We start from the raw sequence: 23,552 nt of genomic DNA, 5'->3' as shown, positions 1-23,552 counted from the left end.
ATTGTTTAGTTTAGATTTTAGCAGGCATGTTAAATCTTAGCTAATTTTAGGTCCTTGGAGTCCTCTCCTCTGTGAACTGCAATTTAAAATAAGATCAGATTTGACAGGTCATGCAGAGAAGAGTCCAGCTTCAAATAACATACTTCAGATGCACTTCAGATGTCTGTATTCAGTGTTAATGAGTTTTGAAGATCCTTCGCTGTGAAGGGGCATAATGCTTCCTGTTGTGTTGTCAGTTCCTAGGCATTTGGGATTCAAGTCCACAGCTGAAAACTCCTATGTGCAGAGAAGGTATGTCAGTCTAAGCAAAGCTTTGGATGCTTTGGCGTTGTTAGTTTAAGATGACTGACAGATGTGGAAATGCACTACTAGCTGCCACTTAAAAAATTAATTCAGGAACTCAGAGAACAATGTGGTTGTGAGTGTCTTTATCAGCCTCCTTGTTCCAGTTATCAGTGTTGTCCAGTTAATGGTGGCACTTAAAGCAAAGCAGAGAGTTGGAGTAAAATGAAATCATTTCTAAAGATCTTTGTTATAGACAGAAGGCTATAAAGCTGCTCTAAGATTCATCTGTAGGATGTTTCTTTTTTAAGTCTTATGGTAATGTGTACTGAGACCCAGCAGAAGAAAACTCTGCTTTTGCAAGGAAATTGTCTTTGCAACAGAAGACAGTGAAGTAAATTAGTAGGGTCCTCCTCTACAATGGACTTTGCAGGAACAGCAAAGAAAAGCTTCGAATGCAGATCAAGTGTTGTGATAGGGGATGCTGGACTCTGCTCCTGTGGCAGAAGCATGGCATCTTCAAGATAAATAGCACAAGCCTGGGAAATTCAAAGTGAAGAACTTTGCCTTTCTCTAATTGTGTAAGGCCACTGATTTTCTTTCACATAATATGAAGGGGTTTTTCATTTTTTTTATGGGGGGGTGGTGTGGAGGGGTATTGGTTCTCAAAAGATGGCACTGAGTATCCAATCAAAGTCAAGTCACTTCTAGTGTTACAAGTGCTTCCAGGAGTGCTTCTGTAACTCAGAAGAAAGGAGAAAGGTTGTTTCCAAAAGCCATTTTCTAATCAGACAAAAGTGGGAAATAGGTGTACTACATCTTCGAGTCTGAGGAAGTGAAAGAGTGGGACACAGTTCACTCCAGGCAGTCTCACAAAGTCACAACTCTTCAGAAGCTTTTCTTGTTACCAAGTTTTCTTGGCATCTCAACGTCTTGCAAGAAAAGATGGTGCTGTTCTCTGCAATTACCACCCACTCACTGGAACACAAAGGTTCTTACACTTCTCTGATAGCTAAAGCTTGCCAGAGAGTTCATCTTCTTCAACTCTGATCATCAAAAACCACATGAACAGATAGTCCTGCTACTGTGAACCCAAGTTAACCTCATGAAAATAAGGAGAGAAGTATTTTGTCACCCTCTAGTGTGTCTTGGAGCAGCCAGGGTGCTGGCTTCTTTTGCAAGTATTGGCCTCGGTATTTGATCGTAAGAAATAATGGGTCTGTAGGGATATGGTAGCCTAATATTAGACTATGCTTATTTTGAAATCAGCTGAGTTTTAAGACAGGTTTGTGCTAAAGGCAAGGCTTAAATATAAAAAATAATTGAAATTAAAGTTTTCTTTGCATTCATCAGAGTGCATGCAACAAAAATGTGAGGAAAATGCAATCAGTTTAACTCAAGAGAATGTCTGAAAGGTGTTTTGTTTCCTGTGCTCCTTTCTCTGTCACAGATGTTTATGCTAACTGAAAAGGTCAGGACCTGTCCTTGTGTGTACCTGATGTCCAAGCTGTATTGACAGAAGAAAACTTTAGAGCAGAGAAACACATTAGATTTCATAAACCACTCCTTGAGTTTCCTTTGTGGTATCCCACTCCTGAGGCTGTCGTGTTCTTTCATGATAAGTTCCTACTTTTGACACTTCTGTCTTTGGTCCATTAGCAGCCTCAAATTCCCCTGGGTGCTGGTGAGGATTCATGGTGTGGCCAGGTGCCAACCTCTCCTGACCAGACTGTCAATACAGTTTGTTAGTAGCTGCTTCTCTGCCTAGCCAAACCCTGGATAATTAACTCATTATGCTGATTCCCGCTGAGCTGGGTCATTTTCTGTTTCTGTTGAGAGTCTTTTTCATTCAATTAAATCTTCTATTTCACATAAATCTATAAAACTAATTTTCAGTCTCTATAACCATATACCTGGCATTAATGTGTGCAGTTTGTTATTGGCCTGCATACGATACTGGCTATAATGCTGCATGGCTGCTTCACAATGATGAACATCTCCTGATGGCTGACTCCCATTCCCATTTAGAATGTTTTAGCCAAAGAGTCACTAATAACAACAGTGTATGAAGTAGCCCAGAGAAGCCTGTTTTTTCATATCAGTTTATTCAAACTTAATATCAAGTTCTGGGTCAGATTAAAAAACAAAACCCCAAGTGCCTGCCTTGAAGAGCTTCTCATTTTTTTTCACATGTATGCAAAAATGCCTGCTGTGGCTCATTCCACGAGGTGCAGCTTCAGTGCTGTACCACAGGGATACTTCTGTCATTCAGTTTGATCAAGTCTGTAATGTGATGTCTGCTTTTACTGTTACTAATACGTACCCTTTTAGCTGAGGAGAGGAGAATCAGCTTGGGCGAGTTCTGCCGCTGACAGCACCTCACCACCATTATTGTGGGAACAAGAGCAGATCATTTGGAGGACTGTTGGTAACTGGAGATGTGTGATGAGAGGGTCTCTGCAGAAACACTGCTGAACTGCTTTCCCACCTTCCTCAGTTTTGCTTAACTCATATACTCAAATGGAAATAATACCTATACAGTGGGAGTATCCTCTCACTATATAATACCTGTATTTTAAATAATCATGAATATGAGTAGAGCTGCTGATGGAAGAAGTAGTCTGCACCACATACAAAGATTCATCTCAGGAAAGTCTGGATCCTGACTTTTAATTCTCAAGTACAATTTGACTTAAAATCAGGATTGTGACAGCTTATATATGGCATGTATCACATCTGAATTCAATAGCCAAAACTTGTGATACTTGAATGGAAACTCTTTTTTTCAGAAGTCTGTGTGAAATATTAGTTACTTCTGCTATAAATGTTGTCAGACTTAGATAGAAAGTAACATCATATGATAAAATGTTGTAAGCCTAAGGTGCAGTTTCAAGTCTTACGTTTTTTGAAGATTTTTTTTGGGTTTGATTCTTTGATAAATGTTGTTCATAGTGATCTCTATTAGTTCTTGTTATTTGTGATGGTAAAGCATGCTTGCATGGGGCACAAGCCTTCAAGTACTTCTGTTCTTACCCATGTGGAAATTTATTCCATATTTTCTTACAGTTGGTCACAGCAGTTTTCATCTTTTTGAGTGATCTATTCCACTTAATCATACCTCCAAATATAAAGGATTATTGTTCCTGAGACATCCTAAATGAGCACTGTGCAGATGCATAATATGTATGTGCAAAGGCATGTCAAATGCAAAGATATAATTGATATCCTTATATAAAATGTATTAACTCTCTTATTAGAGGTTTTCTTAATTTATGTTAGAGTGGTTGGAATGGATAAGCAGAGCATATGCAGTTCATGGATGAGAGATTTAACTCTGCCACCATTGGATGATAAAATCTTTTTTCTCCTTAAGCTTTATTCAAAATTGCTGCAAGAAAGAGACCTGGCAACTTTTGTCTGCCATTGCATTATTAATAAAGACTTTACATGACTAAAGGTTTATTTTTTTTTCTCTCTCTTGCTCTTCCCTCTGGAGCTGGTAGTAATAGAGATGTGACTAAGTATGTATTTGCAACTTAGTTTCTTGACCTTTCTACAACCCACAGCTACCACTAATGCTGCTTTGTAATGGAGACATTATCATTTATTTAAATCTTGATTAGGAAACAATTATGAGTAGGGTTTTAGTATAGCAGAAAATTGCTGTAGCCTTTAATTCATACTATAGATTGAGTGGATAAGCTTGCTGACTGTAATTAGAATGAATTATAATGACTTCAGTTGGCTGACTCACCACCAGCAGAGTAGGGCCTATGATTGTTTCTTCACATTTGTTTTTTAAATTCACTCTTGATGTCACATTGCTTATAAATGCTGATTTTTAACTTAGCACAAAATGGAGTTATGTTTACAGCTGAAATGATACATTTTTTATTTATAAAAGGAGAATTTTATGAAATAACCTGGCACCTTAGCAACACTGTGCATCTACTCTCTTTCTTTACAATTCCAGTGACAGAGCTGCTCGTAGTGAAGTTGGAGATTAGATACTTTCATGTGTGGTTTAACAGTGTAAAGAGGGAGCATTTCCTTTTTGCATGCAATTAAATGGTAGGCAAAATGATTATTTGCAGTACTGCTTAGCATTTATGTATATATTATGAATATTACATAATGTTGCTTACGTTTCTCAAATGTTGTTTTTCTTATGTGCTATCTATTTTTATTTATTTAGTTTGTTTGGAGGGGTTTTGTGGGCTATTTCTTTTCCTTTTTTCTTTTGGATTTTCTACACTTTTCTTTGAGGATACCATGTGTTGCTTGATTAAATGTAAGTGTAGAGGCAACTCCTTTGAGCAAGGGAACTTCTTTTTGTATACCTTGTAAAAACATACTAATGTACTTTATTTATGATGAGCTACATTTATTTACATTTTACATTAGGTGTTACAGGCTCAGTGGTATCATTAAGGGTAAATTTTGTTTTCTTTGCTGTCCTTTCCTTCTTTCTTTTGCAAGATGTTTTTTTACTTCAGGCATACAAGTGTTATTAAAGTCAAAATGTAGGCACGGAGTTAAATATGGTGACTGGAGAGAAAAAATGGCAAAAATAATATATCAGATATGTTAACTTTGTTTTGTGGGTTTTGTTTTTGTTTTTTTTTTTTTTTTTTCTCCTGCCAATCTGCAGTGGATGATTCAGAAACCTCACAAAGCTGCAACTTTCTTCGGGTGCATTGGCAAAGATAAATTTGGAGAGATCTTGAAGAAGAAGGCTGAGGAAGCTCATGTGGATGCCCATTACTATGAGCAGAGTGAAGAGCCAACAGGAACCTGTGCTGCCTGCATCACTAGTGATAACAGGTCAGGGGCCTTTGATATTTTCTGAAGGTACAAATGCAGTTGGCGTAGTGAATGTAGCCTAATTTGCTTGTAGTGTCCAGCCTTGAAAAATTGTGATTTGAATGATAAAGTGTTAGCCCTGGTTTGAGACAATACAGACTGCCTCGGCCATAGTTTGGGGCTGGGCAGTATTTATATACTTTCAGACAACAGCAGTTGTATTGTGGCCAGAAAGTGTGAGATAATCACTACTTCTTCCTGAACTTGATAGCTTCCACTTGCTCTGGAGAGAGAAAATATGTGGGAGACAGCAGTTGGTTAACAAGTATGTTTATGCAGCCTATGTGCAAGCTGATTGGTACATAAGGCTTACACTTGATTGGCAAGTGAGAAATATACCTCAGGTGATACTGAGTTCAGCGAGATACTGAGTTTAGCTGTACACTGATAGCTGTCAGCATAATAGCCAGATTGAAAGGGTTAATTTCCTTTTATACAAGGAGAAAGTTTTTGTTTTGCTATTGCACTTGTTGAGAATTCTTCTAGTACCTGTAATTGTTAGTCTATGTTTTAAGAATTTCTTCTGAATTTCTTTCATATTTTCATTTGCTACATTTTTGCTATTAATTTTTTTTGACCAAGCCCCTTTGCTTTATTCTTTCACCCTCTACTCAGAACTCTTTAACTTGTATTCTGCTTCTTTGCTGATTACCTTCTGACAATTTGTTTAGAGATTTCAAAGCAGCCAATCAGGTTAGCCTTAGTTTTGAGATGTTACTGGCACACGTCAGCCCTCTCTGATTTCTGACAGTATTTCAATTTTCTGACACTACATACTGAATCAATAATGAAAATTGCATCAGTTACCTTGAAGAATATTTTCTTTTTGGCTCAGAATAAGATAAAAATATCTGTCATTAGCCTTTTTGGTTTCTCTCTGTGGCTTTCAATGCCATTGGTCCTGAGGACCTGCTCTTTTCCTTTCAATGCAGTATCAGGAGTAAGTAGAATTTATTACAGTGAGATAGCAGATCCCTAATTAAAGTCCACACCATGATTCCAGAGAAGTTGGTGAATGTTCTGGGTAGAGTTAGAAAAGGTGATAGACAGCAACATGAATTGAAATGAGAGTCAGAGGAGGAAGTGTTTTCCATATAACATGTGGAACTCTAGAACAGTTTTAGTTAGAGCAGGCATTTGAGACAAACCCCTGCAGAATGCAGGGCCAGCTTCAAAGGTAGATCAGGTTTTTCATGGCCATGTCCAGCTGGGTTTTAAGTATCACAAAGGATAGAGGTTGCTCAAGCTCTCTGGGCAAACTGTTCAAATGTTTGATCGCTCTTCATGGGAGAAATTGTTTCGATGGTACCCAGTTGCATTATTCCTTCTTACAGCTTGTGTCTGTTCTTTCTTGTGTTCAAGAACAGTGTGGCTCCATCTCCTCTGTAAACTTCCATTAGATATTTGAAAAAAGCAGGAAGGTCTCACCTGTTCTTTAAGATTCACCCAAAGCCTTTCTGTGTTTAAGTGTTCCAGCCTCCTAATGATGTTGATGGCCCACTACTGGATTCACTACTCTGTGGTAGTGTCCTGCAATGGAAAAGTCAAAGCTGGACACAGAACTCCAGATAAGGTGTGGAGACAGAGGTTCTCCTCCTTTCTGGATATAAAACTGCCTTTGTCCTCCTGTCTGCATGTTTGCTCATACACACCTGAATGTGATTTACCTTCTCTGTGTCATGCACTGCTGACTCATGCTCCAAGCCTGGTTCACCAGCATCTCCAGGTCCTTCTCTGAAAAATCACGTAGTATCCTGTCAACATTGAGCCTATATTGTTGTGTGTAATTGTATGACTTTGCATTTACCTTCGTGTTTTCTGCCAGCCCAATTCTTCAGGCTGTTGCAGATCCATTGAATGACAGACAGCCCTGTCCTCCAGCTTATCAACCTGTCCCTCCCAATTTAATGTTGTACATAATGTCTTACTCTCTGGAATGAATGTACATACTCTGTGGAGGAAGGAAGTTCATTCATCTTCATCTGGAGTTTTGACACTAATTATGTCTACAGACTTCCCCCTTCATCTGCAAGATCCACATTCATTTTTTCAAAGAGAAGAAAAGCAATAAAGATGTTTTTGCTCTGTGATTCTCTCTGCCTTGAGTCATATAGTGCCTGAGTATACATGCTGCAGCAATCACCATTTTCTAGATAACATGGTGGGAAACTGAAGTCAAGACTGTCAATAGGCACACAGTATGAATTAAAAAAAAAACAAACACATGCATCTCAATGGAATTTAAAAGTTTAGGTAAATTTGTTCATAAGAATGTCTGCAAATACTTCTTTGACTTAATAAGCAGTATTTTTGGTTTGTTAACATAAACCACTCTTCTTTCTTAATATCAAATATTTGCTCAAGTACTAGACAGTGGCTTCATCTCAATCGATGCTTGAGAGTGGCAGGGAGCTCATGCTCCTTGGGAGAAGAAAAACTAGCTGATGGTTGCTGCTGAAGGCTTTATCCTGTGAGAGCAAGTTTATTCTCAGTCTCTAATTACCCTCTGTTTTTTGGTTTTTAGCATTGTCTGTATTGGTAAGAATCACTTCCACTTTGTCCCAGTTGGTAACACTATTTATTGATCAATCTCTTGTCCTAGCTCACATATGTGCTAACTTCCTTCTTCAGCTCTCTTGCCTCTTTTGGAGTGCCTGACTAGTAGCGCTCCTGGTTTTCCTAGGAAGTGGCTGTATATATTTATGTTCCAGATGCCCTGATATAAATGTTTCTTGCTTCTGCTAACTCTATCTAGCTTTCTGCAGGAAAGGGTTCTGATCTGATGTGTGAATACCATCCTGAATTTTCTAGTTTGGCAATACTAATATGCTTTGTTTTCTCAGAGCTTTTCAAGAAAATCCTAGCACATGATTAAACTCTAAAGTAATACCTACACTCTGTCATAGTCTATGACTTTGATTTGTGCATTCTGCTTAGAAATAACCACATGCACAGAGTCTCCATTAAGCTGTTTCAGTTGAAGCACTCTGACTGTCTCCAATTACTGTATTTCATTGAAAAATGTCTACCTAGTCTGTGCCCCACATGTTGAACTGAGTGCTGTCAGACTTACAGTTTTAATTTGGAAAAGTTCAGTGCTTTGTCGTCAGTGTAGCAATCTTTTATTACCCATATGTGCAGAACATCTCTGCAGTTGGATATAGCCACACAGAGCTAGGTTTACAGTTTCAGGGGCATGTGGTAAGTGAAAGGAAACATATAGAAAGTCTTTGCTCAGTTTTTTGGAACATAATTGCTTTTCACTTAGCAACATATGTAGACAGACAAGATTTTTTTTTTGTTTCAAAGTATGTCCTTGATGGATATTAGGGTTTGCCAAAACTGGAAGATTTAATTTGCTTTAAAGTTTGATTTACAGAAAATTACCACAGTTATGCACATGTCTTTCTTGGATTCACTTGGTTTTCCACTGAATTTCTTGTCATTGAAATGGTAATACTCATGAAGAATGAAACTTGTTGCCCTGTTACTTATAATGCTGCAGAGACTTGGTGTATTTGTTCATAGTTTTTTCTCTTTTCCAAATGTACGTTAGTTTTCATTGCATTTAGATTTTAAAGAGATAAGCCCCAAATCTGCTCATGGGATGAAATGACACAGAACGGTAATTTTGATATATTCAGATAAAGTTGGTCTAACTTTGTTATCATTTTGTATACATGATCTGTTTAACTGACAAGGATTGTCAGTGATGAATACTTCAGGAAGTTTACTAGGAGAGTTGATTGCACTGTTCATACAAGTTTTCTTTTGGTCTTCTGTTTGTTTTTCATTAAGTAAAGATTGTCTCACTTACCTCCTAACACCTGGACATGGTAATGGGCCTGGAGGCAGAAGCATACCTTGGTGAAAGCAGATGAGCACTTTGCTCCCACCTGGAGCTGTCTCTGGATTTTAGTAGCACTTGTACAAAGAGGATGATGTATACAGCATCAGTTGCACGCACCTTGAGAAGGCCAAAGTTTTCAAAAGCCAAATGTTGTATATGTAATTACACATTAATTATCTGGCTGGTGCACTTAAATATAAAATAGTGATGTGTTAGTGTTAAAAGGGCATCCGTTGACTATTAAATTTTGAAAATTATATTTAAAGCTCTGTATGCTAGCATGGAAATAATCTCTTTCCCAATGCCCTTTCTCTAAATATTGCACATTATTAAACATTTTCATAATACAATTGCATAGAAGAATTTGGTCATGGTAAGCAGAGTGGAGAGGCAGAGGTCTTTTTAGGGGTACGTGTGTAAGTTTTGTGTGTTTCATAAGGCTGAATGGAGTGGGGGAAGAAGATGATTTAAAATAGAATGAATCTTGCATGTAACAGAGGCAATGTGATACAAGTATTTTTGCTCTTGGTAATGGAAGTTGTGTCCCACAGCTTGTGTTATAACTTGTTAGGAAAGAAGGAAGTACAAATGAGTTTTTGGTAGTGTTCCAGTAATCCACAGCTAAGCCAAAGGTTTTTTTTAACAGTTCATCATCTAAAAGTAGGAACCTGACCCTTTTTTATTTGCTAAAGGAAAATGTGAACCTAATGAGGGAAAAAAACCCCAAAACAAGACCCTTTTTTAATAATATAACTATTCATTGGAAAATTAAAATGGCAAGACTTACATATCCATCAACCTTTTGCTTCTAGTGATGGAAAATAGTTTTCAGAAGATAAACTGGAGTAACTACTTTTCTTTAGGTGTTAGAGGAGTTTTCATGAAAATGTGCAGATGCTAAAGCATACGGAGGGAGTTGATCACAGAATGAAACTAAGGTTGGTTCAAAGCCAACAAAGGCACCTTCAGAAAAATGTAATAGTGATAGGTTACCCAAACTATGTCGTTGTATTTAAGATACATTATTTAATATAAGATTTAAATTATATTTAATCTATTATTTAAATATATTATTTGCTTTTCATGAAATTATCAAATAAAGTATATGTGACTTGTGGTGCTCTTTGTTAACTGCTTTTATGTTCTTTAGGATCTTTGTGAAATTGTGTTCATTGTGAGAATTTGGCAGTACTGTTGTTTACAGAGGGTCTAATCCTTGTTCTTTAATCACTTTCAGGTCTCTTGTAGCTAACCTTGCTGCTGCTAATTGCTATAAGAAGGAAAAGCATCTTGATTTGGAGAAGAACTGGAAGTTGGTGGAAAAGGCCAAAGTTTATTATATAGCAGTAAGTTCAGCCCCTTTCAAATTGCTAGAGTTTGTGTTACCGTATCCTGAAGTTCTAGCAGTGAGTATGTCTGTTGTATGTGGTATTGAATGATTTTATAGGGAGACAGGGAAAGAAAATGACTGCTTCAATTTCAGCATAGTTTGATTTCTTCAAAATCAGATGTACAAATGCAGAAGTATGTTTTAGTTGTATGTTCACTTAAATTGATGGGAAAAATCATAAGAACTAAACATATTTTCAGGGCTTTTGTAGTAATGCATCAAATTTACATTTCACATTTTCTAGTAAATCGTTGTGAAGGATGCACAAATTATGTAGAAAAACACTATTAGCATAATTATTCACTGCAAACAGTTTGAGCTTATTTGTGTGAACAATCTTAATTGCTATTTATTCCATAGTAATTACCGTGGCACCTTATAACTCAATATTTCAGAAACAATGATTTTGACAAATCTCTTAAATGTGGGTGGTGGGGCAAACTGATTTTAATGATTGAATCTTGCTTTTGGAATAAAGGGGAGTTTGAGGATGGGACATTAGTAGATTTACAATTAGTATTCTTTTTTACCATCCAGAATTAATCAAGCCAGATAAATGTATTTGTGTAGATTATGCCTTGCCTAAATAGCAGTGGTGAATTTGTTTTCACCTTGCTCTTGAGTAGATATGACTGGTCAAATTTAACAAAGGTAGAACATCTATGACAGATTAAAACCTCATAACATGCATGTAATATATGGATTCTGTATGACAACTGTTTCCATTCTGCTACCTGTGCTATATGGGAACAGCTGGCAAGAAGCATAAAAAATTGATTATCCAGGAGGAACAAGTTCATTGAAAATACAGTTACTTCTTTTAGGTAGTGTTAATGTCTCTTACAGCCAGTTAGTGTGCACTGCTGTAGGCTTTACATGGTTGTTATTGATTCTTGTGTATGGCCAAGACTGCCCCTTTATAAGTGTCACAAAATACTTACAACCTTCTCAGAGTACAAAGAAAACACATCCCGCTGTTATGACCATATGTTTGTGCTGTGGTTAAAATATATGTAGGTGTATTGTCTACTAATTTTTTATTGCTGTTTTTTTCTCATGTTCTGAGTTCTTTATTTTCCAAATGCCATGCTTGGGAATTACTCCTGTTGGCTGAAAAATTTTGAAAGGCTAAGGGTATAGGTTAAATAAAGAAGAACGAGAAATATTCCCAAAAATTTTGCACTAAGTTTGGGGTTGGTTTTTTTTTCATTTTTCCCATGCTTGTATATCATTCCCAATGAAGCTTCCAATGTACAATTTGAAACATTTAAATTAGTGGAGATGCTTCAGGAAAACTGTGAAACATTACATGAGGTGCTAAACAGATTTGTACTTTTTAAGATAAAACCTTCCTCTTATTTTAGTTCTGAAGTCACTCTTGTGTATTCAGTCAGTTTGATCCCTTTAATTTTGACTAGGTGATTCACTACTCTGATTGTTGTTTATATTAAAAGCGGTTTTTCTCAGATGCCAGTTCTACAACATCCAGACTTTGTCTAGGAGACAGAGAATTATTGTACTAAACAGAAAATAAACCTCAAGATGAGCATGTGATAATAGATAAAAAATTAGATTGAACTGCTGATAAATGGTATTATATATTTACAATATCAATTCACATTAGGGAATATATGATTGCAGGAGATGTTCTGAGTGAGGAACCTTGTTCACATGTATAGCAAAAGCACTCGAGGATGGGATCACTCAAATTTCTAGGACAGTTTTATCACTTCAGATTGCAGATTGCATATGTAACTTTACTGAAGGAGAGGAGACAGTGTAGAACCATGCGTGGTTCTTCACACTACAGAGTGCTCATGCCCTTTTCTTTCATTTAGCTTCTTTTCTTGTGTGTTTGTAGTGATTACCAGATTAAACAAAACCATGTAGTGAGCAATTACCACTCCTGAGGTAGAGGGTGGCTTTGAGTCATTAATTTGTCTGCTGTTGTCAGCCTTCAGTTCAGTCTTGTTACCTTCCTTGACTTTGCACGATGCATATGTTGCTTTTCATTTCCTTCTTTCTATCCAACTGTCACCTATTTCTGGGATTGCATTAGAGTATATGTCAGTGACAGATAGTTATTCTGGAAATCCATGTCCTGAGATTATCAAACAATCTATTTTCTTGGCAGAACTGGGCAGTTGTTACTTTAGGACAGGTCTGTGGTATCCTGTGGTCATCTGTATGTGCTTCCTAGAATAGATAATGTGCTTTTCAATGCAGCATTCAGCAGAATGACCCTCACATGAAACTTAGCTCTGAAATCTAATCAATTCACAGAGGGAGGAGTAGGTACAAAGGAAAAGATAGTGAAGCCGTGACAGAACCCTTAAAAACAACTTCTGTTACCATGAATGAACACAATACATTTATTTTAGCCATCTGGTAATCAGATCCAGCAGACAAAATGGAGAAACACTAGTGGAGAATGAGACCCAGTAAATCACAGATAGAAGCAAAATACAGGGGCTGCCCCAGCTTTCCCAAAGATGATAAACTTTGAAGGTATATTTTAATCCTTTAAAATTACTCTTTTTTTGTATTGTTTGAGATAGGCTACATGTACTTTCAAACTCTATGCAATTTCTTTCCCTTCTCCAGACGTAATTCCTATACTTGTGGTAATTTATACCATTGACATAATATCTTCCAGTCTGTCATATTCATTTCGCTGTGCATCAGCTAGCTGTGCTGCTGGTGTCTGATTAGAATTCACTGTGAGGAATTTTATTTGCTTCCTACTGAGGCTAGAAGATGTCTCTTCCTCAGACATTTCCCTTATTTCAGAATAGGTTGAAAGTCATGATAGCACTAAACACTGTCATGCAGTCTCTGGAGCTGTGAGTGGGACACAACATAAAACTAATTGTAAATTCGGGGGAGGAACAGGCAAATTAATATTTTTCTTTTTTCTTTTGGTGTTTTTTGGGGGTTTTAGGGGTTTTTTGGGGGTTTTTTGTTTTTTTGTTGTTGTTGTTGTTCTGTGAGTCTGTACTTGCTTTCAGGACTTGAATTTCAGATATCCTAAGTGTCAGAGTTGCATCTTACGAACTTGGGTGATAGAACTCCATATTTGTGCACCTTGTCTTATTTTAAGAGGCATCTGTGGGAGTTGCTGATGTTCAGCTTCTTTTATGTTGCACAAAAACATTTTGACATTACTAACGCAATTTGCAGTATATAGCTGGTAATTTTCATATGTTATAAAGGCCTGAAATGCAAAGATATTTTTATTGTCAGTGGTTTTGGTTAAAAAAAAAAAATAAATCTGTTGATAAGAGTTGCTTAGAAGAGCAGAAAAAAATTGAGGAGAATTTTTGTCAATTGACTCCAGTGGGTAACTCTGTGTTACTGCATATAAGTAAGAAATTTTGCATTTGTTCTTCCATAATGAGAAGAAAATGGAAAAGGAGAAAATGCTTTCCTTTATTAAAAGCTGCACTTAACCTTGTGAAAACCTAACTGTATCAATTAATACATACAGCTTGCTCATCCAGACAGCTGAATTTAAACTTTCTCCCTGTACATGAACATGATTGTTTACAAGTGTGGTGGCTTCCCAGAATGTGCTTTTTCCTGTTCCAGTTAGCCATCCTTATTTCAGCCAGTTATTTTGTTTTACTCAATTTGTTCTTTGGTCCAACGCCTGCATTTGTTCAATGTTTGCAGTTGCTGATTATGATGCTTGTATTTTCTTGGGGCTGAAGTAATGTGTTTCTTCTTGAAACTTCATTCTGTGCTTCAGTTGGGGTTTTTTGTTTGGTTTCCATTTCTTTCCCAAGAACTTGCCTTTACTAAGCATCATGTGCTTTACTAAGCATCTGAAATGGCACTATTGACTGCAGTTGTGTTCCCAAACTGTGGTAATGTGAGTCCTAGTTTAGAATGGATCATTATAGGAGCTTCCAAAACCCAAACAAATCTTTGTTATTTTGCTGTTGTTATTTCATAATCTGTAAAAGTTTAAACTATTTTCATCTCCTACTTCTGCATAGCAAATACTTGAAGTTTCTCAGTGATGATGCTCTTCAGTTGTACTACATTGAGTATAAAATTTTCTTATGCTGCTTAGATTTGTTAGCCCACAGTTGAGTTACATTCACCACTTCAGCATCTTCTGTGCTTTCAAAGCTAATACAAAGTGTAGTTTATTTTGATGATAATGGCAGTTCTGATAAAGACCAGGAATTCTGGTCTTAGGCCAAGTTTCCAGGAGGGCATGTAATTTATTACAGCAAATCATAATGAACCCAATGCAACACACCAATCTGATGGAGAAATTTTGAAAACTCTAACCACCCTGGTCTGTTTCAACAAACGTTGTGGTATTTTTATATTTATTTTCTTTTAATGCCTAAGTGCTTGTCTAAGCAGAGAGATACTGTGGTAGTGTAGTGGGCTTGATGGAGGAATTATCTGGTTTCAACATGAGTCTGTCAAAACATAAGCTTGATGTCAGCAATGGGTAACAAAGCTTAAATAACATTCTACAGTATTTTACATGGGGTTTTGCTATTCTACTTCAGAAAAAATGTTGATTATTACAACAATATAAGTATAAATGAAATTTCTTTTGTTCTGTCTCTTCCTTTTAGAGGTATATTCAGTGAATGCATTTTTATTGTAATTTACTGCTGAGTATGATAACTTACAATGGATTACGATAGGCTTTTTCCTTTGAGATGTGCTAGGTCTGTGTGTGCATCACAGGAAACAAGATACTGGCAGGAAGCAGAATATCCCTTAAAAAGGACATTTGTTTGAATAACTTCACAATAGTTTTTTTCCCATTGATAACTTTTGCTGTAGTGCTCTGGCACCAGTGTGTTATGCCATTTGACAAGCAAAACTGTTTCTCACAATGATGAATAGGTTTTATGGCCAAACACCATACTGAATATCTTGGCCATAGAGAAGAGCATGCTAGTGCAGCTAGCAACAGTTGGGGCCTGTTTTGGTGGCTTGGGATAACATCCACTTACTGAAACCCACCATCTTGAGGCATTGTCTTTTCTGGAAGTCATAGCTGAGGTGGGATGCATTTATTGTGGAGAGATGGTAGACTCTGTATCTAACCAGGAAGTAAATCTGCCATTTACTGGCTTCCAAAACAAATATGGGGAAAGAAGCCTTTCTCTCTCATAAATGCAGAAATCCACAGCTTTATTTATTTGATTAAAATGCTAAAAAAGCTGTGTCTAAAGCAGCCACATGTTGTGTCATCCTGTGATATATTTAGGGAGTGCATTATGCTACCATTTCAGGTATAACTTCTCATGCATAAACTATTTTGTTAGTGTTTTCTCAAGTAACTTGTGTGAAAAAATGAATGAGAAACTTCTTATTTTTTGTTGTGAAATTTGGTCTTCAGGATGCCATTCTTCAAAGTGAATGCTTTGTCCTCTACGGAGAAAAATATGTCATTAGCTTTCAACGAAGGTTGTACCTCCTGTTTCTATAGGATAAAATTAAGGACAATCTGTCTAACATTGTAAAAATATTTAGTTCTAAATGTTCATCTCTATGTTATTAATTGTATTTTTTAAGGTTAAGAACATACATATTTCTTTTTAAGTCCTTCTCCTTCTACCCCAGTAGCCTTTAAATTGCAGATATGTTTCTTCAGCACAGTAATTAGTGAAGTTCAGTCATCGCTCCTTTTATCATGTGATTTTTGTGTGGTTTTTTTAGAAGAATGCCTTATTAGAACACTTACACAGCCAGTCTAGCTGCAACAGCCAGGCGGCAATAGCAGTGCCATTTTTCACAAAGAAAATGTTGAAAAGGAGCCAAATGTTTGGTGGCAGAGTCTGTTGCTAGGAAATCAAGTTCCTGAGGCGATTAATGACAAAGCAAGCAATAAAAAGAAGGCAGAATTACAGATTTAAAAGAGAGGGAGAAAAAAAAGTGGTTGGTGTTATAATTACCCAAAGAAATCCGTACTCATTAAATTGGCTGTTTTTATGATTGACTTTAATTGGAGGTTAGCTCAGATATTTAGCTCCTTTCCCACCCCTTTAAACACACACATGCACATAATCTGTAGAACTGCAGACTTGTTTTTCTAAGCATTGAGAGGAGCTTGCCCTGTAATTTGATCCCCACTGACAGATGCATTTTCTATGCTGCCATTTTGAATTAACCTATTGTGCAACAATTTTCCTCAGCTCTGTTGAATAAAACATCAAGTCTTATTACCTCAGATGGATTTGATAGAGTAAAAGAATGTACTTCTAGCTGAAGTAGACTATTTGCAATGAGTTCAGTGATTTGAACTCTGCCAACAAGCCCCAATAATTTGTGATGTATACTTAAAGAATGAAAGAGAGAGGAGCCACGTGGGGGGTCTTTTTGGCTGTATGAAGTTCAAACACAAACCTCGGAGTAATATTGTTGTATGTGCTAAGGTTATGTCCAGAGATCAAACCTTTTTAGATAAAGCGTGTTAACTGAGATTTTTTACTATTAAGCACATTAGGTTTGAACTGGAGATTCTCTTACCCCAGTAGTTACCCAAACTGTCAGGCTACTGTGGGATTAGAAAAATAAAAATCAATCCCCTCTCCCAGAAGCCCCAATAGTTGGATTTTACCTCTGAGACTTCTTTTGTGAAGAGAAATTTTCCCTTATTAAGTTAGGCTAGAATAAATGATGTTTTACAATTATATTAAATTCCAAATAATTCTGTGATAAGGGGAGAACAGGCTTTCACCTTATTCACTTTTCTGCCCAATTAGAAAAACTTACGCAGTTGGTTCAACAAAATTTTGGCACAGAAATGGGAAAGCAACTGACCCTGACATTTAAATCCTGTCATGTTTCATTGCTCGTTTCAAGACAATATTCCCTACTTGGAGCAAGTGATAAGTGAGAAAATAACCTTTTACAATACCTGCAAGTGAATACACAGAAGCTAACTGTAAAAACAAAATTATTCCATAGCTCTCTGAATTCCGAACCAAACAGTGAAACAATGGAACTGTGCATATTCTGTCCAACAAAACCCACATTACTAATCAGATGCCAATGCCAAGCTGTCTGCTTTGTTAAATACCCAGGTTCCCTGAGGCAAGAAGACAGCTGCTATAACTACTATGAAATTTGGTAGCTCAATCTATTTTTGCTACCCTTGGGCTATCAAGCTACTGTTAATTCAGACCACCCCAATTGGTACACTTTAGGGATTTTTTTCAAAGTGTTTGTAATTAAAATGATAAAACATCATTATTACTCCAAAGATGTTGTGCACGCTTTGTATTTGACAGATACCTACAGAGATAAACCCAGCGTGTAATTTTCATTGACATAATGGTTGTGATTGCATTACCCTTTTAAAAGTATATTGCTTTTTAAAGGAGGGGGTGGGGAGAAGAAGGGAAAGGGCATGCTTTTATTTCATTAATAGAATATGTAAATCTGTTGAAATACTAAATCAGTCTCTTGGTTGTAAGCTACTTGTCTGCTAAGACTGAATCAGGCTCAGCAGCAGGCTGGGGAGTGCTGAGAATCGGTGTTCACAAGGGACAGGGACCTGCTGTGCCACCCACAGCTCACTGCAGAGACCTCTGCTCCCAGGTGCCTCTGCCTTTAGGGACTCTGAGTCTCAAGTCATATGTAAAGTCTGGGCAGACTTAACACACTTATTTAAATGTAAATTAAGAAGGTAAGACTTCATACTCTAAGTGGTGTGGTGACTCAGTTGGAAGGGAAATTTTTACTGTAGTTTCTCTTGCATGTCAGGCTTTATTCGATGTTCTCCTTATGAGAGCATAAGAATTTTGTCTGTTACCATGTCAACTTTCTTAGAGCAAAATCTCAAAACTAAAGCACCATCAAATCAAGGCACTAGAAGCTCTGAACCAATATTGATTCTATCTTGTATAAATTTTTGTTTCAGTACTTCTCTGATAACATTTTAAACAATCATTAATTTAAGACTGTTCTAAAGACCAAAACTTGACATTTGTGAATTTTTCTAGTTTGAGTTAAACTTGTTTGTTTTGTTTGCTGGCTACCAGAATTTATCTTAAATTTGTAGTCACTCCTCTGAGTACAGTTGGTTGAAATGTGAGGTTCCTTCTTTCTTCTGAACGACTTGATGTCATTAACATGAGGAAATGTCATAGTCTGTGTTACCCTGAAATATGTATTGTATCTATATAATCAACTTTTACATTAAAAACCATAAAAATTCTGCAGCAACTGTGCACTGTTTTACATTAAGAAAGTTTATTTCTTTAACAGCAAAGACTGTGCATAACTTTAGAGCTAAGCTATTTATGATAGCCCACTACTTGGTCTGAAGTGAAAATTACAATTTCAGTTATTGTTTCCTTGTATAATAAAGACAGTGCAGTTGTTTAAATACTTTTTTTTTTTTTTTGCAAATGGTTTTGCAAATTGATTTGCTTTGAAATGAGCATTGAAGTGGTAACATTTGGGCATGATATTTCAGAACCAGTAACTTGCAGTAAAATTATAGAATGTTAAAATATGCATGCACATAATGCAAGGGGATTCAAATATGCTGCTTCTTATCCCAAAACTTAAACTGTGCTGAGGGGCATTCATCTTTACTGTAGACTACAGGTTACAGAAATAACAGGATAGGAACCTGCAGGCTACTTTTTGATTCTGCAAGAAACAAATCATTTTAGAAAGTAAAAATGTTTTTACAGCACAGCTAATCAATATCCTAAAAGTCTGTGTCCAGAAGATTTTTGTGCTACATTGTGCTTAGTAATTCTGTACTTGGAGTCAAAAAACTAGTAAAAAAACTAATATTACAAAAATGCTTCTGCATGGATTTTCAGTGACACTGCATTAAACACATAAATAAAATAAATAAATAAGTATAAATAAATAAAGCAGATTGGGCTTTTTACAACTTTGTGATAAATTCTTTGGCCCTTTAGGAGGCAGAAGGGCTGAGTCCTGCCAGCTTTGTTTGTTATGTTTATTTGAAACAGGAATTGACTGATCCCAAAAGCAGGCTCTGGAAGTTCATTTGAAGGGAGCTGCTGAGGAGTTTTTGTGGTGTGGCTTTAATCCCTCTGGTTGTCAGGCTGCTGTTCAATCAGCAGTGCACCAGGTCACCTTGGTAAATGTGCTTCAGACTGTCTGGTTTGGTCAAGAGAAAGAAGATCCTCCTTTTTTTCTTTTCTTTTTCATTTAATTAAGAGTAAAATGCTCAAGGAAACACTGCATTGTCTGAATAACAATAAATGCTGGTTTTGAAGAATTTTTTTAATTTGCAATAGTGGATGTGCGACACTGTTTCTTTCTAAGGAATATAGAGACCATCATGGTAGCAGGTAGTGCTTGACAGATAAAACATCATTTTAGCAATATGAACAAGATAAAAACACCAGTATTAATCCTTGCAAATGTTTGACTTAAACAAAAGATCAAGGCCCTTAGAATTTTTCCATAATAGAAGGATTTTGCTGATGCAGCTGCTGTGGAAAACTGTCCTGGGGATTTACACTTCTTTCTGGCATAAGCACCCTAATATGGAGGCACTTTGGAACAGCTGCTGCCCCAGCAGAAGAGCTCTCACCTTCCCAGTCATACTTGTACCATGTTTCTATTGGTAGACTGTGTTGGTTAAGGATAATGTGCATTTTTTTCATGTTTCTAAATAATTTAGCTGCTTGAACAAAATAATTTAATAAACACCTGGCCATAAAAACCTGGTGAGTATTCACCATGAATACTCAGACCTCATGGTCCAGAAATATTGCAAAGCTCTTCAGAACTCAGAAGATTTCCCATGGGTTAGTACAGGGCTAGCAATTCTCAGCCTTGAAGATGTGTAGATGAGATTTGTCTTGTTACCACTTTTCATGCTGAAGTTACAGAAGTTGTTGTGCAGAATGTCACTGCTCCTAATAGTTTTTCCAACTATGGTATTGCCAGATGAAATACAACAATGCTTTCCTGCATATTTGAAAATGGTGGGAAACAGCAGTTAACAGTATTTATCATGAAATATGCCTCAGCATATGCCTCTGAACATGTCTTTTTAGGACCATATGGAGTATAATTGGTGCTGAACAACATTGAGGTGTTTTGTGAAAAGTAAAGGCTAAGCATTATAAAGAGTCATAAAATCTGAAAGAATGAGGCAAATGTAAGAAATGGGAGAAAGAGGGTGGTACTGAATACTCTGTATTGCTCTCTGCATAACCTGATGTGAGAGACCGCAGTGTTTTTCATAGATTTCTCTTCACAGTAGGGTTAAAATAAAGAAATTCAGCAAAACAGTGGCAGGTAGTGGCTATGGAAGATTGTGTGAGTAATTGGAATGAAGCAGAGACAACCATGTCATCTTCTGAGGGCACGCAGGACAATACTGGCATTTATAGCTGTGCATACTGTCATTGATCACAGCAAAGTAAGGTAAGAATGAACTTTGTTCCTTAAATATGAATTTTCCCTGTCCTTTGAGGACTGTAGTCAAAGTGAAATACCTTTTATTTGTTTAGTTATTAAGACAGCTTATTTCCAAGAGGAAAAATTCCAGCTTAGAATTAATAGACCAATGTACTAAAATTTAAATTCCTCATTATTTTATTTATTTTAGTCATGAACGATAACTGAATGTAGAAAAAAACTACAAACTGTAAGTGATGGAAAATTTTCAACAATAAGAAGGATCCAATTTTTGCTGAAGAAAGAGAGAGAAATTTTCAATGAGTGTGTATAAAGGATAGCAAGTATTCATTCCCCAGTACTAGTGCTGTCCCTAAGTGCTTCTTTATACTGCTGAGAATGGGCAGAAGAGCGTTTCTGCTGAGGACTGTAGATTCTTACCTGCCTGATTGAGCCATCATTTGTTGACATGAGGGAAATCATGTGGCCTGCCTTTAATGCATTTCACAGTAACAGCAGAAGTAGAAAATGTAGTTCATGGAATAGGAGCAGAAAATGTTAAAATTTTCTAGACTATGGAATATTGTGAAGTTGGTATTGCAGCAGAGTCAAATATTTGAACGTTAGCATAGTAAATACACTAAATAAAATAATCAGATTCTAATTATCTTGAAAGCATTGAATTTCTTTCCATTACAAAGACTATAGACCTTCAAAAAACAAATGTAGTAAGTACTTAGTTTTATCAGTATGATCATAAAATTATGTCAGTAAAACTGAAAGCATGTGTCATCTTTCTTTTCTTTTGAGTATAAATGTCATTACAGTAACCCGCCCAATTGCAGAATTGGTACCAAGTGTTGTACGGTGGTAAAACTAACAACAGAAAAACATCCAATATTATGATTTAGTAGATTGATATCAAAAAAGAGTATTAAACCCCCCCTGTAATTGGAGGCATATTCTCTGCTTTATTCAGTCACTCTACTGTATCAATTTTATATTAAACTTCAGTCATGCTCCCCAGCCAAATATCCTATTTCATAGAATGTAGAATTACAGGCTTAGCAGTTGTCTTGTTGGGGTTTTTTACAGCTCTAGGTTGATCTCATCTGTAAGAAAGTTAATTTCAATTTTGTTTTAAAAACATGGGATTATTGGCTGCTCTGTTGATAAAGTGACATCATAGGTTGGAGGAAACAGGTACAGCAGCAACGCCACTTTAGAATTTTATCTAGATTTTAACAGAGTAACCTGAGACTGATAGCGTTGTGGAGACTTGCTTGCTAATTAATAGTTAATCTGATTGTGTCCTGATTTTCATATCACTAGCAGTGGTGTCACCACTGACCTGACAGGAAGGAGTATCAGAAGAATACTCCAGTCCTTCTGCAACTGCCCATCTGTGTAGAAAATCTTCTCTGCTGATAGTAGTTGGCAGCTGCAAGAGTATTGTATGTGCTTCTCTTGTTTTAGTCTTGTCTAGACATCCTCGTGTGGCTGCTGTTGGGATGCAATACTGGACTAGGTAGGACTTTGAACTGGTAATTTACTAGTGCTGCTTTTAAGTTCAAAAGATTCATGGCTTGCACCTCTCATTCTTGCTTTTTGAACTAGTGGGAGAGCTGAAATGGAAACAATAATGAAAAGTAAGACAAAAGTGTCAGAGGTTAAAAAGAAAAGTATGAATCCTTAGATGTTGGGGAAAAATTCTCCTGGGCATGTTATAATGTAGTGTCTTTCTCTTTTGCATAAAAAGAATATATGTGCTTTAATGTTTTATTTTCAGAAATATTGCGATAATGTTAATCTAGTAGAATACAGCTTACACATTGGTGAACCATGTAGAGTATTTAATGTGTTTTCCACGCTGTTCGAGCTATTGGTTTTAGATTTGAAAATAGATTTTGGTAAGCTACAATTGTTTTAAACTTGTGTTACCAATTAGAAAGCAGCTCAGCAATTAACATCTGCCCTGAAGGCAAATGTTTTAATTCTGATGGTACAATGTAATAACATCTAAGTAAATAGAAAATTCCAGGATGAATTGAGACTTTTACATGTAGAAGGCAACACCCAGCGTGTTACCCAGGATGTGAATTCCATTTTCTTAGCTGTAAGCTATAAGTAGTCATAATACCTAAAAAGCTATAAGAGAATCACAGTCAATATATATTTGAGCTGCTTTCAGAGTCATTCTTACCTCCTTGTTTACTCATATAGAGGAATTGTTCAGGCCTTTGGACAGAATGCAGGATATTTTGGTGCTGAGTGATATTTGCCAGGAAGGAAGAGTAATTCTACATTTCTTCCCATTCTCCTCACATCCCAATTGGGTTAGAACAGAGCAAACCTTAGACGTTGCTCTTGCTCGCTCTTTTTTTACTCATAAATATATTTGTGCTTATGTAACTGATGAATCAGATGCAATTTGGAAAATATTTTTTTTTCCTCCTCCTAACAATAATTAGGCAGCATTGTTATAGTAAGAGGGGATTTTTTTTTTTCCAAAAATCTAAGCTCAGTCATCATTTTGTCTTCTCAATCTTATTATTACTGTATATATTATAATGGTAAAAGTAGTCACAGACATTTTATTCTAAATAGACACTATTTAATATTGCATCAGTTTTACAACACTGTCTTGTCCTCTTGTTACAATTCAGGTAAGTTTTCAATTTAACAATAGACTAGGTTTAAAAATGATAAAAAATACATATTGTCACATGGAATTCCTGGAAGCTGCTTCCACTGGTAGCTGGAAGACTTAAAACAAGGAAAACAAACCCA

At 36.5% G+C, this 23,552-nt stretch overlaps 1 protein-coding gene across 2 annotated transcripts in view; it reads left to right on the top strand.

Annotated features, from left to right (window-relative positions):
* ADK (adenosine kinase) overlaps positions 1–23,552 on the top strand; it is a 271,173-nt gene that overhangs the window by 117,218 nt on the left and 130,403 nt on the right. For both annotated transcript variants that reach the window (XM_038141147.1, XM_038141148.1), the window contains exons 5-6: positions 4,934–5,106; positions 10,233–10,341. In XM_038141147.1, the coding sequence (XP_037997075.1) occupies positions 4,934–5,106; positions 10,233–10,341 (282 nt within the window). The remainder of the gene's footprint in view (positions 1–4,933; positions 5,107–10,232; positions 10,342–23,552) is intronic.

Source organism: Motacilla alba, chromosome 6 (genome assembly GCF_015832195.1).
Source record: "Motacilla alba alba isolate MOTALB_02 chromosome 6, Motacilla_alba_V1.0_pri, whole genome shotgun sequence".
NCBI lineage: Eukaryota > Metazoa > Chordata > Aves > Passeriformes > Motacillidae > Motacilla > Motacilla alba.
Note: the sequence above shows the minus strand (reverse complement) of the source record. Positions and strands in the feature narration are given on the sequence as shown.